This window comes from Vanacampus margaritifer, chromosome 1 (genome assembly GCF_051991255.1).
Source record: "Vanacampus margaritifer isolate UIUO_Vmar chromosome 1, RoL_Vmar_1.0, whole genome shotgun sequence".
NCBI classification, from domain to species: domain Eukaryota; kingdom Metazoa; phylum Chordata; class Actinopteri; order Syngnathiformes; family Syngnathidae; genus Vanacampus; species Vanacampus margaritifer.
Window position 1 is genome coordinate 66,572,764 of NC_135432.1, and position 18,181 is coordinate 66,590,944.

Below are 18,181 nucleotides of genomic sequence, written 5' to 3' on the forward strand. Positions count from 1 at the left end.
CAAAATCTGGAGCACACGTCTGTCTTTGAGGAACCACTACGAATGTCCAAATGACCCCAAAATAGTCCCTTCAAACCAAAATGTCAGACATGAGACTTTTTTGTGGGTCTTCTCATGATAGGCATTCCTACCAAATTTGATATTGCTAAAGTAAACTAGCTTCGGGGGCTGAATTCTTAAAATGCCATAAGTGGCATGTCTTTTTTGAGACTTTTTTTGTTTGGTGGCAGAATAACGTGGCCTTAATTAACAAGACACGCGAACGAACACGACCGCAACATTTGGATGCTTTTACGTTTACAGCACACGTGTCACTCGGAAATTACAGACAAACACTTCCTCTTGACGTTTATTCCCAACACTCGTGTGCGCTTTTACGATGCTGGGCCGTGTTATGAGTTTGCTTCAAGACCGATTGGCAAGGTCGGTCGGGCTTCATCTGGACCAATCACTTTATTGCAGTTAAGAAGAAAAATGTCTTTTTGGAATGGTGCCTTTGTGGAACTGCTCATTTTTTCGAGCGCAAAAAGGAACATTTTGGGATGTTTGTTTTATTTCATGTTGCTAATCACCTTGTGGAGCTGAGGCTGTTTTTTTTTTTTAAGTATCCTGTTTCATAGAATGTCATCAAATTTGCCACCATGCTCCGCCCACATGCAATGACAAAAACAGATGTGTCTGACAATTTAGCATTGTCCGTCCATCTGTTGGTTGAAATTTGTTAGCAATTGGACAAAACTTCAATGGCCATTTCATCTTTGAAGGACCCTTGGAAATGGCCAAACGCACCCTGAAATGGCCACTTTAAACAAAAATGGATGATTTTATACGAGTTTTTGACACTTTTTTTGTTGACAGTCAGCTAAGCAAAACTGGCCTTGGGGACTTCTTTTTATAAAATATTCTATAGGGTGCTAGCTAGTGAGACGAAATGGCTGCTTCAAACCAAAATGGCCGACTTCCGGTGTCTTCAAAACTCCTCAAACGTCATGAAAATCTGCTGAGCAAAAAAAAAAAAAAAAAAAAAACCGGGAAAACAGCAAAATGGAAACAATACTCATGGGTAAAGTTCTGTTTTATAAACAAATGTTTCAAAATAATGAATTTATTGAACAAATAATTGCCTATTACATGTCAATTGCAATATTGAGGATAAAAAAAAATCCTAATTAGATTATTTTCCAAAATGGTTCAGACCCACTCATGAGTCAAGATAAGACAATAATGTCTATTTAAAAGAAAATGGACACTTTAAAGTGCTTTGCTAGCTTTCTTGCCTTGAACCCGAGCTTGGTTTCTTGTTCTATTGCTTTTTGCATTGAAGAATCTTTTATTGGGTTTATTAGGTTTCTCTTTATTCTTTGCGACTTGTTGCTTCTTCACTTTTGCGCTCTTTTTCTTGCTTTTTGTTGTGTTTTTCTTAACATTCTTGTTCAACATTTTTGCTTTGACCGGCTTGACTTTTTTCTCCGCAGGTGACTTCCACTTAGCTTTACTGGTGGTCGTCGGTTGGGTGGCGACTTTGAATTTCCTTGGCGGAGGCCGCGTTGGCTTGGCACTCATGTCCAGCAGAGTCGCTGCAACGTGAATAAAGGCGTGTGGTGGTTAAGTGCACGCTTGTTATGCGGGACAACATATGTTGACATTTTAAAAGGCTCCAAAAGGAGTGCAATCATTTTCGCACCTTTCCATTTTCGTCTCTTTCTGCTCTTAATGTTCTTTACATAGAAAAAGTGGAGAGAAGAAAATCGAATAAAAAGACGACTTCATATATGCGACCTCAAAACAGATGTTCTATTTGACAGAACTTGCATAGTGAGTTCACCTCAGGACACGCTTTCGAAAAATAGAAAAGCAAGAACGTACGCTCGGTTTATTGAAGGACTTCAAATTGTCTTGGATGTTTACAATCAGTCTTAAGTGTCTGATGTTTACAAAAACACATACGTTAGGTTCATTGAAGATTCTGAATGGTCTTTAACGCTTACAAAAAAATGCACGATAAATTGCAGAAAATTGTCTTTGTCGGCTAAGACCCCGAAATGTCATTAATGTTTACAAAACATGTATGGTTAATTCGTTTTTGTTGGATTTGTTTGTACAAAAATCACTTGGGTCTGTTGAAGACCCCCTTGTCTTTGATGTTTAAAAACGTGTGCATTTGCTGAACACTTTAAATTACCTTCGAAGTTTGCAAAAAAAAAATACCTACGGTAAATTTGTGATTACGACATTTTGCAATTGTTGAAAATGCTAATTGTCTTTGATATTTACAAAACATTGGTTTGACTAAATCCTCTCAATATGATAGGATTTATTACTCTAGATTTGTCCTTGATGTTTACAAAATTATGTTGAAAACTCCAAATTGTTAGATTACGCTAACAACAAAATCAAAGAATCATAATTGCCTTTGATGTGAACAAATACAAGACTAAGGTGTCTTTGATCACAAAACATGGTTCATCAAAGACCGTTTACACAAAACTGTATATTGGGTTTGTCAATATCATGAAATTGTCTTTGAGGTTTACAAAAACACAGGGTCAACTAACTCATCTTTGATTACAAAAACTCGTCAATAGATCGTCAAAAATTTGCATTAAACTCCGTCTTGAATATTTACTGTACATCAGTTCATTGTTCAAAATCAAGACTTAATAAATGTCGTTTGTCTACTGAAGAATATCAGGTTCATTGAAGAATACATTGTCTTTGAAGTTCTTTTTTTTTTTTAAATGAACATGTTTAGTTGTATAGAAAATGGATGTATGTTTAATTTTCGTGGTTCGATTATATGTGAGACTGATGCGGGCATACGAACCACGACTGTCATGTGACTTACATTCCTGGGGGACAAAAGGGATTTTTTTGCCCCGTACTTTGACTGGCAGCCACTTCTGTTTACATTTGCCTGGAGGAGCTCGCCTTTCGCAATAAAACACAAAATCACGTATTTAAGAAAAATGAAACCAGTACAAAAGCACGTCGAGTCACTGAAAACTCTAAATTGTCATTGATGGTCATCAAAACATACATTGCGTTGTCAGCCTGAACAAAAATCAAGTTGTTAGATTTGTTGAAGAGTCAATTCTTTGTTATACAAGGAAAAAGTGGTTCGCCGTAGACTCAAAATTGTCTTTGTAAACATGTAAGGTCTTTGATAGTTGAAACAACATATGCATTAGGTACCGTAAAGTCTAAAACGTCTTTGATATTTACAAAAACATGTTGGGTCTTTGATGTTTGGAACGTGTGCATTATGGTCAATGATGACTTGATTGTCTTTGATGTTTATAAACATGTAAACATCAAAGACACGCGTCTAAACAGACAATTTAATGGTTTTATCAAACCCACTAGCGCTTTAAACATCATAGACATAACATGTTTATGAAACAACAGAGACATTGAAACTAATGCACGTGATGTTAAATCATCAAAGACCTAACATGCATACATATAAGACCCTTTGTTTGGAGTCATCAACAAAACTAAAATACATTACATAACATCGCCTAAAGTAGGACAACAATCAAAAACATAACGTAATAAACATCAAAGACCTTTGATAAACATCACTTTTTGTAAACATTACCAACCTATCATGTGTAATATGCTACGTCCGAGACTAAACTGATGTTTTTAACTCTTTGACTGCCAAAAACGTTAAATAACGTTTAGTAAAATCCTATGGAGTGCCAAAGACGTTAAAAGACGTTTGTTTCAAAACAGAGGTGAAACTAACCATTTTCTATTGTTGATTACTGAAAAACGGAATGAGGTAGAAACAAACTTTTTTTTCTGATGAAAGATGAGAGTCCAATCTTTCATTTGGTAGTATTATGTGTTTCCATAGTCCAAACACATAATTTTCTATGGACCTTGAAAGATCAGTCAAAATGCTTAAAATCGGCTGGCACCCACGGCATCCCTTTTCTGAAAACGTCTGGCAGTCAAAGAGATAAAAGTCTCTGTTAGCTTTTTTGTTTACCCAAAATTTAAGGTATTGTAATAATAATACTGTACTGTATTGTGTCTACAGTACAGTATTAGTTTTGATGAACTTGTAAATCGTATTTGATGTTTACAAAATACCAAACAGTTTGGAGTAGACTTCACATTGTCTTTGATGTTTATCAATCATATGTTAGCGCTTTGGATATTTATCAAACATGGGTTTTGTCAACAACTCCAAATAGTCTTTGACATTTGCAAAAACATGTATGGTTGGTCTTTGATGTTTGCACAACATGCACTTACTCCAAACTGTCTTTGATGGTTACAAAAACACATATGTCAATTACCTGGATGGGTCCACAAATTTGAAGACAGTGCCAGTTGGCGACAAGGCGCTTGGGTTGGAGGTAGCTAGAAAGTACATTTCCCCTAAAAATCAAAGAGAGCAAAATCAGGGGGTAGGTTGAAAGCGACTTAGATTACATTTAAGCGACGGCATTCACCAGCTTCGTCCTCGGCGAAGGAGATGATATAATTGTGGTAGTGATTGATGAGGCCCGGGAAAGAACACGTCTTGGCGTCTCCCATGCAAATGCTCCTTTCCTTCCAACTTCCTGTCGTACGGTCTTCTTCTAATGCCATGATGCGCCTGTTGAAGACTCAAGATTGTCTTTGATGTTTACCAAAACACATATATTAGGTCTTCAATGTTTACAAGAAAAAAACGTGTCTCAGGTTTTGAATTACAACAATACGTACGTTCAATTAATTGAATTGTCACACACATCAGATCTGCCAAACATTTAATTGTCATTGCCATGTAAAAAACACGTACATTAGGTTCGTCAAAGACGCAACTCAATAAATTGTCTTTAAAGTTTACAAAAGTATGTAAATTCATTGAAGAATTAATCGTCTTGGATTTAACTCTTTGACTGCCAAAAACGTTAAATAACGTTTAGTAAAATCCTATGGAGGAGTGCCAAAGACGTTAAAAAACGTTTGTTTCAAAACAGAGGTGAAACTAATCATTTTCTATTGTTGATTACTGAAAAACGGAATAATGTAGAAACAAACTTTTTTTTCTGATGAAAGATGAGAGTCCAATCTTTCATTTGGTAGTATGTGTGTTTCCATAGTCCAAACACATAATTTTCTGTGCACCTTGAAAGATCAGTCAAAAATGCTTAAATCGGCTGGCACCCACGGCATCCTTTTCTGAAAACGTCTGGCAGTCAAAGAGTTAATAAAAACTGTTTTGGTGAAAACAAAATCTACCCTCGTTAGCCAAAAGACCCGCACATTAGGTTCAATGTAGCTTCTTTCATTGTCTTAGATGTCTTTGATTTTTACAAAAAAACTAAGACAATATGCGTTTCATGTTTATTAAGGCCTTCTATTCACCTTCAGTGTGTGGCGTTCATAAATGTCTAATGAAAAACTTCAGACATCTCATCACCTTACTTAAAAGATCTGATGTACGAGATTTGCAATTTAAACAAATTTACACAGCACAGATGTTGTGGTGGTGTCTCTTTTTTTTTTTTTTTTTTTCTTTCCAGTTGGCCTCTTACCCGCTCATGAAATCTCCAAAAATGTAGAGGCCGTTGAGATTGGGCGACTCGCAGCCCCTGTAGACAAATCCGCCCGTCACGGACTTGCCCACATGGTGGCTGTACGCATGTATGGGCGGGATGTCATCTGGTGTCAGAAAAGGGAATACATGGTGTTATGAGTGTAACAAAATAACTATTTGAAGCAGAAAATCGTTTTTTGATTTAATAAGATGTGCAGTGAATCGGACCAAATAGAATCATTCTACTTTAAAATATATTGAGATATGTATTGAATCTTTTTTTTTAGTGGCGATTGAAGGGTATTTCCTTCAACGACATATCTATAACATTTGTTGGACACACGTTTGTATATAAAATGACAAACTCATTGCATTATAGCCTCTCAAAATGTGAATCGAATCGTAATCCTGTTTAATTGAGACAAATCAAATTGTCGCGCTTCAAAATCGGACCATCCTTGACTCGTATGGCACCCCATGTATTGAAATACGTATATCGAATCTTCGATTGTAGAGATGCAGATCGGAGGAAAAAAAGACTCTCACTCAAGGACGAGTTATGGCACAATTCCACGTCGTAGCACTCCAGGCCTTCCTTAGCGCGCCAGCCGTAGTTGCCGCCCTTCACGATGACGTCGATCTCCTCGTAACGGTTCTGGCCCACGTCGCCGCAGAATATTCGCCCGCGGCCGTGGCGTCCGACCGGGTCGCCGCGGTCCACCGAGCACCTCCACGCGTTCCTCAGCCCGTAGGCGTACACCTCGGGACGGGCGTCAGCGTCGGTGAGGAAGGGGTTGTCCTCGGGAATCCTGTACCGCTTCTCACCCGCGTCGCTCCCTTCTACGTCCATGCGGAGGACTTTGCCCAACAGGGAACTCCTGCAGCCGGAAGTTAAAAACACATATTTGATGTTGACAAAAGACACATATATGATGTTGGGTTCGAAATTTCGCTGATATGTCCAACGGCATCTTTTTGGACGTCTTACCGGTTTTGTGCGTTTCCGTGCTCTCCAAAAGGATCGCCGGCTTTTCCGCCATCTCCGGTGAAGATGTACAAAAAGCCATCCGATCCGAAGAGCAGCTGGCCTCCGTTGTGGTTGGCAGCGGGTTCGTCAATCTCCAGAATGACACTGCCGGGATTTTAATGGTGATAATCCTGCATTTGGTTTTGTGTTAATACTTTACTTTGAGTTATGTCAGCTAAAGAAAATATGAAGGTGCTGTTAACAAAGTGTTATCTAGCTTCAAAAACACTACCAGCGTGTCAAATAAAAAAAATTCAAAACTATGGATACAGCACATTCAGGTTTAAAGAGAAAGACCCACAAGGCTGTGTGGCATCCCCTAATTTAATTATCATATTTATAAACCATGCACATTATAATGTTAAATTTTGCCATGACACTATTAACAAAAAGTCGCTGTTTATGTTAAGTGAAATCAATGAAGATTTTTTTTCCAAATTAAATTATATGAAATATGTTAAGTCAAAAAAGTGTATCTTTATTTTAAATGTTATTATTATTTATTTATTATTTAATGTTACTTTAAAAAAACTTTTAAATGTACTTCATTGGCAAAACTGGCTGTGAAATGTGTTATTTTGGTTAATGTCAACATCTCTTGAATATAACTAACGAAGTAATTTATAATGTAACTTAGTTACTTTTGAAATCAAGTACTTGGTAGTTGAACTAAGTTACTTTTAAAATCAAGTAATCAATAAAGTAACTGTTACTTTTTACTTTTTTTTTAAGTAACTAAGTTAACTAACGTTTTCAAGATAATTGTGGCAGCACTGGTCATAAAGCATACTTGTGTCATACCTTTCCGAGTCAGGATCGGCCACGTTGACGTCATGCCGGGACACTCCCATCTCACTGATTCGCACCTTCTCCGGCCCGCTGTCCACCTGGATAGAGTAGTAGATGAAGAAGCGGCCGTTGCCGCGGTAACTGGGATGGAAGGCCATGCCCAGGAAGCCCCTCTCATCCCCGGGCCAGAGTGCGGTCACCGTCCGGCCACTCATGTCCAGGAAGGGCGTCGCCAGGCGGCTGCCGTTAGGCAGGTACACCCACACCATGCCAAGCTGCTCGGCCACGAACAAGCGGCCCGTACCGTCGCCGGCGTGGAGCATCAGCACCGGGTTCCTCAGCCCGTTGGCCCCCTCGCTCAGGCACAGCTGCAGGCAGCCGTCGGGGTCCTCTGCCGGCCGGCCCGGGTCACCCACCAGATCACCACCGACGAGCACGTTCGGGTAGCAGTAGTCTTGGTCCGGTAGATCGAGGGCGGCACAGAAGGTGGCGGCGTCCCGTTGACCGGCATCTCGCAGGCGCCCATCGGAGGTCAGGTACTCCAGGACGTGAGCGCACCGGCGGTGGAAGTCGGAGCAGAAGTGGAAACACAAGCCGGGGAGATCGCGGACGGGCGTGCGGGGGTCCTCTGCGTCATACAGGTGGGCGGCGTACGGGGAACACTCCTGACACAGCGAAGGCATCAAATGCAAACGGAGGATGGGTTTTCTTCTAAATCTCTAACTTGGCTTGGAACCGGAATTTGAAACCCTAACCCTATCTTAAAACCCTACTGGAAATTGGCATTCTGAACTTGACTTGGAACCGGAATTTGAAACCGTAACCTTATCTTGAAACTCTATATTAAAATATTTCACTTGCCTTGAAACCCTAACTTGAAATCCTAATCCTTCAAAACCTACTCTCACTCAAGAAACCCTAACATCAACTTGAACAGTAATTTGACACCGTAACCCTAATTTGAAATAGTAAACCTTAATTTTGAAGTCTAACTAATTAATAACTCATTGTGATTTTAATTTGAGTAACTCATTTTGAAGTCATCCATCTGCTTTATCTATTTATGACTACATAAAAGTGCATCCTTTCTATATTCCAAAGTAAGCATACAACAGTAGTCCAGTATGTTGCTGTTACCTGGCACATGACCTCCTTGAGGCTGTCCTGACAGAGTTCCTGCCCGGCAGCCTCCAGCCACCCGACGATATCCCAGTAGGTCTCGGCGATCCGGTTGTCCGTCTCCTGGTCGCAGCAGCCCAAATCCTCGTACTGCGTGCAGAACTCCAAGTGCCAGGTGGGCCGGAAGGGTGGCTGGAAGTCCAGGCACTGAGGGTGGGCGTGCACCAGCGCTGAGAGGACAAGAAGGACAAGTGAGGTGAGGAGCTCCATGGCACCCTGACCACCGGACATGTTTTGACGCCTGTCCTCTGCTCTGCTTTATGTATGCGCTCCTTCCTCCTCCTCCTCCTCTTCCTCAACATGCACCGCCTGGTAAGATAATAAATCCAGGTTTGAAACCCGAACCCTGAATTAAAATGATCATTTCAAACCCCATGCTTCATACCCTAACGCTGAAACCCTAATCCCCCCCAAAATTATTTTAACACCCATTTCTGTCTTGAAACCCCAATTTAAGACCCCAATTTTATTTGAAACCCTAAACCAGACTTAAAACATTTTGGAACTATAACCCAGGATACAAAGCCCAACCTAAACCCTGTCTTAAAACCCCCATTTTAAATCTGAATTTGAAACCAGGCTTCAAACCGTGATTTGAAATCCAAATGTAAAACCTTAACCAAGGTTTGAAACATTAATTTAAAACCCTAAACTTGTCTGGAAACCCTATAACCGTGTCTTAAAACCTCAATTTGAAACCCTAAACTCTACGACGACATCGTGGTTCCAAAAATTATTTCAAATGGGGAACTAAATCATCAATAACTGTGAAAACATAAAAAGTTGTTAAAAAAAAGTGGTGAGTAGGCAGAGTCCATCCACAAGGTGGAAGCAACAAACTTGGATGGCGCCGAAAGAAAATGGCGGAAGCGGAACTACGCCATTTCTATTTACGGTGAGGAATTGAAGTCAAGCTGATCAATCGAATAAAGGTTACTTCTGGTATTTTATTCCAGAGTACAATGAATAACTTTGTTTCGTTTTATAATATGCAATTAAAACACCAGTTCAAAATTCAATAGCTCAGTTTACCTTTTTTTTTGTCAATTAAGTCGCATTATTTTCATTTTCAAGCGTGGTGCGTTGTGATTCGGAATTTTAAGTGCTTTTATTTTGAAAGCATCACTGTTACGTTTCCGGTTATGTACCGACAAGCCTCGTCCGCTTCTCCCCGCCGCGAATCGGCAGCTTGAGCTCAGGCGAGTCTGACGACAACTGTCGTTTCTCCGCGTCACCATGGCGCCGCCGCGGTGCTGAGGCGGCCCCGCTTTCACGTTCAGCTGGTGGACCGCGTTCTTCAGACGCTTGGATATCTCGCCAGAGGCCACAATGAGCTCGGAGGACGCTGACGAGCCGCGGGACAGGCCCAACAGCAGGAACAGCAGCAGGAGCAGGAGCAGCAGCAGCAATACTAGTAGTAGCGGCGGCGGCGGCGGCTCCTCCGACAAAGAACCCGACATGGACGGCTCGGACCACGACGGAGACCTCGCCCGGAGCTGCCCTTCTTCCCCGCCGGCAACTAGCGCGACTTCGGAAGAGCGTCAAGAACCAGCCGCCGGGACTCAACCGGCAGGCGGCGAGGGCAGCGGTGGTGGGGGTTCAGGCTGCGACATTGTCCGGCCGACGAGTCTGTTCTCCTGGCTCCAGAACAGGTCCATCAGGCGGGGCGTGTTTGTGGACCCGGTGCGGGACAACTTTAGGACTATGACTAGCTTGTACAGCTCCATGAACCCGGCGGCCGACTCGGTGAACCTGAGCACCAAGACCCACGGTGCCGTGTTCAACCTGGAGTACTCCCCGGACGGGTAAGGCCTTCAACTCGGGTGACCCCGCATACGGTGGTCGGAAATGCTTCATCTTTTCGAAACCCTATCTTGTCATCCAAACCCACGTTTGAAACCCTCATTTTGCCTAGAAACCCTGATCCAAGTTAAACGCTTATTTGAAAACCCCAAACCCAGTCTTGAAACCCTAATTTAACCAGGTGTGAAACCTTAACCCTCCTTATAACCCTATCTCGGACTTGAAACCCTGATTTCAATTACAACCGCTGGTGTACTCGGGTCGAAACCTAAATTTCAGTCTTGAAACCCTAACCTGAAACTCTCATCATGGGTTAGTCTGATAGTTCATACTCCACAGTCTGCAGACCATTTTTTTTTGTATCAGTCAGTTGTCTAACTCAGATTAAAAATAAAAATAAAAACTAGGAATCTGTGTCTAGTTACAGTATCAAGTCATTATACTTAAAGAGCCTAAATTGCTTCAACAAAAACAAATATGTTTTTTTAAGTACTCTACATAATTACGTATTTCAATCACGTTGGTAAGTGATTAGAGTGGTTGGGTCAGTTGGTCAGTGTGGATTATAGCTGGGTCAAAGTGACTAGACGGCTCATTAAAGCGGGTCAAGCTGAAGCAGCAGGCCGAATCACGCTCGTGTTCCTCCAGTAAATGTGTGCTACCCCCATCACCTTAAATCCAAACCCAGGCATGAGACACCGACTCTGAAAATGTTAACTCCAGTTTGAAACTCTAATTGTGGCTTTTGTACACTAATTTAAAAAGTTAACCCTGGTTTAAAATTATATCTTAAAACCCCCAAATACGATTACTGGTTTGACTATTTATTGTGGTGTTAAAAAGTCAAGGTTCCACGCTAATACTGGCTGTCACTGTGGTACAAGGTCTTCCTTTCTTTTTTGAGGGTACGACTAAGCAGGGCACAATATGATTGGCTCTTTGCAGAGTTGAGTAATCGATCCGCCTTAATTTACTTCAATTACCTTTTTTTCCCCTCCCTCTCGGTGAGCATAGATGAAGAGGAGGAGGGCGCAATACGAAAGAGACACTGGAAACACAAAGGCCTTTTTGCATTGATTAAGGTGCATTGCTACACCAAAAATAAATTGATAAATGGTGCCAGCGGGTACTAGTTAGCCCCAAGGACAAACTGAGTAGCCCACCGGTCTGTTCTAAAATTAGGTCACGGGTAAACAATTAAAACAGAAGAAGCATGTTCACATTTATTTCAACATGTTTCTTCTGTAGCAAATATTATTATTATTATTTTTAATAAAATAGATTGTGTTCAATCTGAAAAAGGATGCTGTTTTTATTTAACCAAATATTATATTTAAAAAAAGGTCATTTTAGAGCTGTAATTTTATTCCATTATGCCGCAATATTTTTGCTCATGGTTATCATACCGTCAGAATCAAATTCTTCCTAGTTGAAACCTGACCTTGTAACCCCAATTGTCAAGCCTAACCCAATCTCGAAACTTTGGCCTCAAATCCTGATTTGAAACCGTACCCTGGAAACCTAACCTTTCTCTTTCTTAAAGCCGAATTTGGAATAAAAACTAATATTTTGCTTAAATTCTAACCCAGGGTTGAAATCAGTGTCATGAAAGGCGCCCAAAATAAAATGATGATTACGTGTGATCTTCAGGTCTGTGCTGACGGTGGCCTGCGAGCAGACCGAGGTCCTCCTCTTTGATCCCGTCTCGTCCCGACACATCAAAACCTTGACGGAGGCCCACGAGGATTGCGTCAACAACATAAGGTGACTTTTACTCTTCCCACTTTTATTCTCATCCATCCAATTAATAACTGTCAGAAAAGTGTCCATCCGTCTTGCAAGAGTCACATGCAACCATATCATTTGTTAAAAACGTCAACGTGGCTATTAACGTAACGCAACGCCGCCTTGTGGACGTGCCCTGACTCTCGGCAGGTTCCTGGACAACCGTCTGTTCGCCACGTGCTCGGACGACACCACCATCGCGCTGTGGGACCTGCGCAAGCTCAACTCCAAGGTGTGCTCGCTGCACGGCCACGCCAGCTGGGTGAAGAACATCGAGTACGACACCAACACGCGCCTGCTCGTCACCTCCGGCTTTGACGGCAACGTCATCACGTGGGACACCAACAGGTTGCTAGATTCCTACTTTAAAGCAATAATGATTTGCATGGCACCTTTCAGTAAGTATCTCAATACCCAAACGATACAGTCAAATCTAAAACATTCATAAAATATCTCATTGATACCAAAATGATGCCTTAGACGTCATTGTTTTAAAATTCTAACAAAAAGATCAGTTCATCAATCAGTATGCCTTAAAAAGTCCAATGAAAACTTAAACAAGTACATAGTTCCATATTATTTTCTATAGTAAATAAAGTTTTCCCAAAATTTTAAATAAGTGAATTGCAAAACTTTTACTTACCTTAGTTTTAATTTAAAGCATCACAAGGTGGAGAAAGTTCCCATTGTCAGTTATGTGAAAAGTTAAATAAATAGTTCCCTGAGATTAACATTATTTTAAATTGATTTGTTATCGGCCGTCAGATTTATAAAAATAAATAAATAAAAAAGTGATTTTGATATTCGTCAAAATGCTGAATTTTGGCGCTGATAATCAGTCGACCCCTAGAAATGAGATCATTCAATTTGGTTGATAATCACTTGTCAAAGCTTTTAAGTTTCCTCACACGCTCCCGAAATGCCCCGTGCAGATTCACGGAGGACGGCTGCCCGCACAAGAAGTTCTTCCACACGCGCTACCTGATGAGGATGCGCCTGACGCCCGACTGCTCCAAGATGCTCATCTCCACGTCGTCGGGTTACCTGCTCATCCTGCACGACTTGGACCTCACGCAGTCGCTGGAGGTGGGCAGCTACCGCATGCTGCGAGCCAGACGAACCCCTCTGACTTCAGGTTGGTGGCGCAAGCGTTCCTCGCGCCATTTTGCTGTCGGGTTCAAATGTCTCCTTCCGCGCTGAACACACAGATGGCGGCGCGCTGGCGTCCCGCTCGGCCGGACCTCGCCACGGAAACGACTCCAGCAAGTTGCACCCTCACAGAGAAGGTGAGAGAGCCTTTTACACATGCTTTTAGGAAGAAGAAAAAAAATCGTTCAGCTCTAGTTTGGTTTCCAAACAGTCAATCATCGAACCCAAATCTTCTCCTTGCAGGCCTTTCTCCCAGGAACAGCCTGGAAGTTCTGACCCCGGAGATCCCGGGCGAGCGAGACCGAGGCAGCTGCATCACGTCCCTGCAGCTGCACCCGAAAGGCTGGGCCACGCTCATACGCTGCTCCAGCAACATGGACGACCGCGAGGTGAGCACGTCGTGGCTCTTCACTCATTTGCTCTCGAAAACGTATAAAAACGTTTTATTTTAAATATTGCCAAGAAAATATTCATCTGGATTATATTGGCAATGATTGAAATCACAATTAGGACAATCGTTTATTTTTTTTACAAAACAAGAAAATGTTAAAACATATTAGGTCAAATAAAATTCTTTGAAACACTATAATTATGCAAGTTCCTTTTGGATGAAACTAAATTGATTAAATTTGTTATTTTAAAATAAAAATAATGCAAATATATAAATATAAATAGAACAACTCAAGCAACTCAAATTTTTTATTAATATATATATTTTTTACAATTATGCTGATTTTTTTAATTGTGGAGTGTAATAATTGCAATTATAATTACATTTTGGTTAATTGCTCCGCCCTACGTTGGAGCCACAGCACGATATGGGATTCCCTAATCACTTCACGTACACAATGAATGGGTTTGTCAATAGAGGTACTGCACCCTGCTAAGCACAGTGTGAAAAGTACTTTGGTGAATTAATTGTTGACAGAAAATTAATATTATCCAACATTTACACTGCGACTAAAATCCCACAGCGTTTCGGGCAAACTGGACTGCTGTGGCTGACGGGGAACGTAGTGTCAGCGTAGCATTAAATAGCCTCCATCTTAGTTTTGAACCCACCTCCATCTTTTGTTTTTGACTATCCTCCATCTTGGTCGCGTCCCCCCACCTTTCCCCGCAGTGGACGTGCGTGTACGAGTTCCAGGAGGGCGCACCCACCCGTCCGCTGGTGTCGCCGCGCTGCTCCCTGCGCCTGACGCACTACATCGAGGAGGCCAACGTGGGCCGAGGCTACATCAAGGAGCTATGCTTCAGCCCGGACGGCCGTCTCATCTGCTCCCCGTACGGTTACGGCGTGCGTCTGCTGGCCTTCAACGACAGCTGCGGCGAGCTGGCCGACTGCGTGCCGGTGCAGACCAGCTGCCTGCGCGAGGTGCGCGCCATCTACTCGCACAGCGACGTGGTGCTCACCACCAAGTTCTCGCCCACGCACTGCCAGCTGGCCTCGGGCTGCCTCAGCGGCCGGGTGGCGCTCTACCAGCCCAAGTTCTAGCGGAACACGCACACCCAGGTACACCCGTGTCTTCTATGCACACGTTTTGAAAAGTGCTGCGGCCTGCACGCCCACAAGGGATGTTTGATTCCATTTCCACCGGGAAGCGTGAACGCTTCATTCCACCTTAAATTGCAGATTTTAAGGTGGAACAGTTGGGCGGCGAGCACGTCTGCCTCACAATTGTGAGGGTCGGGATTGGAGTCTGTGCTCCAGCCTTCGCATGTGGAGTGTTATCATGGTCTACCCAGGCTTACGTGGGTTATTCTTCGGCCTCCTCCCAAATTCCAACATGCATGTTAGCTTCACTGAACATTCTAAATTGTCCAGAGGTCTGAATGTGAGTGTGATTGGTTGTTTAACTATATGTGCCCTGCAATTGGCAGGAAAAAAGAAGAAAAAAACTTTTTCTCCTCGACAAGCGACGATGTACATTTTGTGGCTTTATATACTTTTGTTTTCAGAGAAACATACAACCTTTTTCCTAAGAAAATGTAAACTTTTTCTGAAAGTGGAAAAACAAGACTTTAATCTTCTGATTTTCATGAACTACAACTTTTTTTTCTAGAAAAATATACAACTTTTCCTAGAGGAAAAATGCAACTTTATTTCAAATGCAGAAAATGTAATATTGCAACTTTTGTCTCAAGAAGACTAGTAATTAGTCCAGGTTTCATAAAAAAAAAAATAGTTAAAATATATATTTTTTTAACTCCCCCAAAAATATTAAACTATTAATTTACAGAAAGATGACTAATAATACAAAAAAAAGGACCTTAAAAAATAAAATGTGTTTTTGTAATGTTGCGTTTTTTTTCTCAAATGACAACTGCAATCTAACGTTTTAGAAAAATAAAATAAGAAAACACATCTGTCACATACTATTACGACTTTTTTAGTGCCGAGGACGTCTTGAGTCAATGTGATAAATAAAAAAAAGAAGTAATTTTAGGTCAATTGGAAAGGGTGGAGCCTATCATATTGAAGAGTTATTTTTCTATTTACAAAAAATAAAACTATGTTGGTGTAATATTATGATGTTCTTTGTCAACTGACACCAGCTTTGTTCTGACGCTAATGATGAAAATCTACCCCCCCCATCCTCCCCGCACAAAAAAAACCGTTGAAACACAACTTTAATCTTGTAATAGTACAACTTCTTTCTCGACCAAAGACGACCAACAGTGTAGAAAATAAAATCTAGTTAAAAAAAAAAAATAATAATTTTTTGGTGTGGAATAACTTGACTTTAATCTCATAATATTTACACTTTTTTTGTCTCAATGAAAGACGACTAACTTTTTTTCTAGAAAAATTGTTTTGTGTGAGTGTGTGTTTGAATGCTTGTTTTGTCCAGCTCTGTGATTGGCTGCCGACCAGTCGAGAGTCAACCCTGCCTTTTGCCCAAATTGAGCCGACCGAATAGGCTGCAGCTCAGCCGCCACCCTCATCAGGATGAGCCGGATGGAAATTGGATGATTGGAAGCTTTGTGGAGCTGCGAGCCAGCTGCTTCCATGTTCAATCAAGATGGAGCAAAAGATGGCCGTCGATCCCGATCAACAGGTGCTGCCTCTCTGTTCGCCGCCTTTCGCTCATGTTTCCGCTTCGTGGCCTTTCAGCGGTTTTCTGCGTTTGGAGCTCCTCGTAGCACGCCACCAGCGATGGCGATTAGATGGCTATTTTTGCTCTTTATGGGTCTCGATCACACATTACCATGGAAAATAGTATACTTCTTAGTTGTTTCCCCATTCAACCATTTTGACACTTTTCACACTGGAAAAATCGCCCCCCAAAAAAAAAACGCCCAAAGAAGTTCCTGCTCATCCATCTGTTTTTTGTTGTTGTAGGTTTCCTGAAGTAATATGATAATGATAATAAAAATAAAAATAATAATACTAGAAAAAAATGATCAAAGCTAAGTGTGAACTACTATGCATACCAGCCATAATTGGTTATCAATAAAAGGGCTGCTTAGGAGTTGACCAAATTGGAATGAAAAAAACAAACAATTTATATATATTTTTTTATATATGTATTTGATTTTATTTCTTTTTATTTCCTAAAAATAAGATGGGTCATGTATTCTGACAGCATGAATCATGTAATATTACAAGTTTTCGAGGGGATTACTTTTTTTTGATTATCTAAATTTTTTTCTTCGCAACTTTCGACTTAAAATTCTAATTATCTTCTTGGGAAAACTATTTTGTAAAAACAAAAAAAATTGAGAAAAGAGAAATTCAACTACAGTATTCTCATAATGTTCCGACTGTTTTCTATTAAAAAAAAAATCGGAAAAATAGAACTGTATTCTTATGAAACTCAGACCTGGGTAGGAAAAAAAAACTTTACAGAAAACATTTTTCTCAGAAAAGCAACTTTACAGTATTCTTATATTACAATGGCTTTCATCTTCTGCCAATTAAAAACAAGTTACTTCTGTTGGGCAAGAATGCAACTTTATTTTCCTTAAAATTGCAAACAGACTTTAATCTCATTATATAGCAATGTTTTTTTTCTTGACAAAAAGTAGCTTTAATCACTTATTACAAATTCTTGAAAAAAAATCTTTTTTTTTTGAAAATAACGTTTTACTACTATTGTCATAATAATTTTCGACAGATCAAAATTATACATACAACTTTTTTTCTATAAAAAAAAAATCCCACAAAAACTTTTAATCTGATAAAAACTTTTTTTGGGGGGTCGCCTTTTTCTGGAAAACAACATTTTTCACTGTCATTACAGCTTTTCTGAAGGAAAAAAGACTCTAGAAAAATGTTTTTCTCTTGTAAGATTAGAAATGTATTCTATTTTTTTTTCTTTCCAGTGTGGCCCTCGTATTTATTACATTCAAACATAGTTTGTTCTGGCGCTTATTTCTTATAAAAGTAGGACATTTTAAAGTCATTACAAAACTGATATTCAAGGTAGACCTGAAAGACAAGGCATGTAAATGCATTTATTGAATTATTTATTTCATCATAGTTCAGACTATATTCTTCTCTGGAACCGTTTTGTGTGTGAAAACTTGTCTTTCAGGTTTTTCCTAATAATCGGAATCATCAATAACTGAAATGAATATTAAGGTCACTTGCTTTGCTCTAATTCTAAGAATGAAATATGCACAATATATGAGTTCAACAGAAAACATTTTTGTATTATGTCCAGTGCACCACCTATCCGCCCGCACGTCTGTATGTTTGTCTGCGTGTTTGTGTAGACGCGGCGCCAAGCTGAATTCATGCATCGAATCATCCTGAGCTATGAAATGTAAAGAAAAAGAAAAGAAAGGTACTTTGTCTTGACAAAATAAAAACAAATTGCTTTGTTTTGCAATTTTTTGCTCTCCTTCCTCACCACTAGTTGGCAGCATAGCCTAAAAGATCGTCTTCTGTGCAAAATGAATCACAGTTC

General features: G+C 40.6%; 2 protein-coding genes across 5 annotated transcripts; one reads left to right on the forward strand and one right to left on the reverse strand.

Moving 5' to 3' along the window:
- Window positions 1–1,069: 1,069 nt before the first annotated feature.
- hhipl2 (HHIP-like 2) lies at window positions 1,070–9,361 on the reverse strand. 3 transcript variants are annotated; one of them, XM_077563189.1, is made up of 9 exons: window positions 8,490–9,361; window positions 7,365–8,017; window positions 6,525–6,668; window positions 6,083–6,414; window positions 5,535–5,661; window positions 4,464–4,609; window positions 4,308–4,389; window positions 2,846–2,928; window positions 1,070–1,577 (listed from the first exon to the last, which is right to left on the reverse strand). In XM_077563189.1, the coding sequence occupies exons 1-9, from the start codon at window positions 8,760–8,762 to the stop codon at window positions 1,252–1,254; spliced, it is 2,166 nt and encodes a 721-aa protein (XP_077419315.1). In that variant the 5' UTR covers window positions 8,763–9,361; the 3' UTR covers window positions 1,070–1,251. The 3 variants fall into 3 exon arrangements, with proteins under 3 accessions (XP_077419315.1, XP_077419334.1, XP_077419325.1); XM_077563199.1 differs by lacking the exon at window positions 1,070–1,577 and adding an exon at window positions 1,692–1,718; XM_077563208.1 differs by lacking the exon at window positions 2,846–2,928 and having other exon boundaries at window positions 1,343–1,577.
- Window positions 9,362–9,685: 324 nt separating this feature from the next.
- wdr32 (WD repeat domain 32) lies at window positions 9,686–18,103 on the forward strand. Of its 2 annotated transcripts, XM_077563236.1 has the most exons (8): window positions 9,686–10,336; window positions 11,985–12,098; window positions 12,270–12,467; window positions 13,052–13,254; window positions 13,328–13,405; window positions 13,512–13,657; window positions 14,392–14,781; window positions 16,121–18,103. In XM_077563236.1, the coding sequence occupies exons 1-7, from the start codon at window positions 9,861–9,863 to the stop codon at window positions 14,761–14,763; spliced, it is 1,587 nt and encodes a 528-aa protein (XP_077419362.1). In that variant the 5' UTR covers window positions 9,686–9,860; the 3' UTR covers window positions 14,764–14,781; window positions 16,121–18,103. The 2 variants fall into 2 exon arrangements, with proteins under 2 accessions (XP_077419362.1, XP_077419356.1); XM_077563230.1 differs by having other exon boundaries at window positions 14,392–18,103.
- Window positions 18,104–18,181: the final 78 nt, after the last annotated feature.

Coding starts and splice junctions, on each gene's coding strand:
- hhipl2 (XM_077563189.1), bottom strand. CDS start 8,762: ATGTCCGGTGGTCAGGGTGCCATGGAGCTCCTCACCTCACTTGTCCTT. Junction 5,662..6,082: donor GTGCCATAACTCGTCCTTGA/GTGAGAGTCTTT, acceptor TTCTGACACCAG/ATGACATCCCGCCCATACAT. Junction 2,929..4,307: donor AAATTTGTGGACCCATCCAG/GTAATTGACATA, acceptor TTATTGCGAAAG/GCGAGCTCCTCCAGGCAAAT.
- wdr32 (XM_077563230.1), top strand. CDS start 9,861: ATGAGCTCGGAGGACGCTGACGAGCCGCGGGACAGGCCCAACAGCAGG. Junction 12,099..12,269: donor GATTGCGTCAACAACATAAG/GTGACTTTTACT, acceptor GACTCTCGGCAG/GTTCCTGGACAACCGTCTGT. Junction 12,468..13,051: donor ATCACGTGGGACACCAACAG/GTTGCTAGATTC, acceptor TGCCCCGTGCAG/ATTCACGGAGGACGGCTGCC.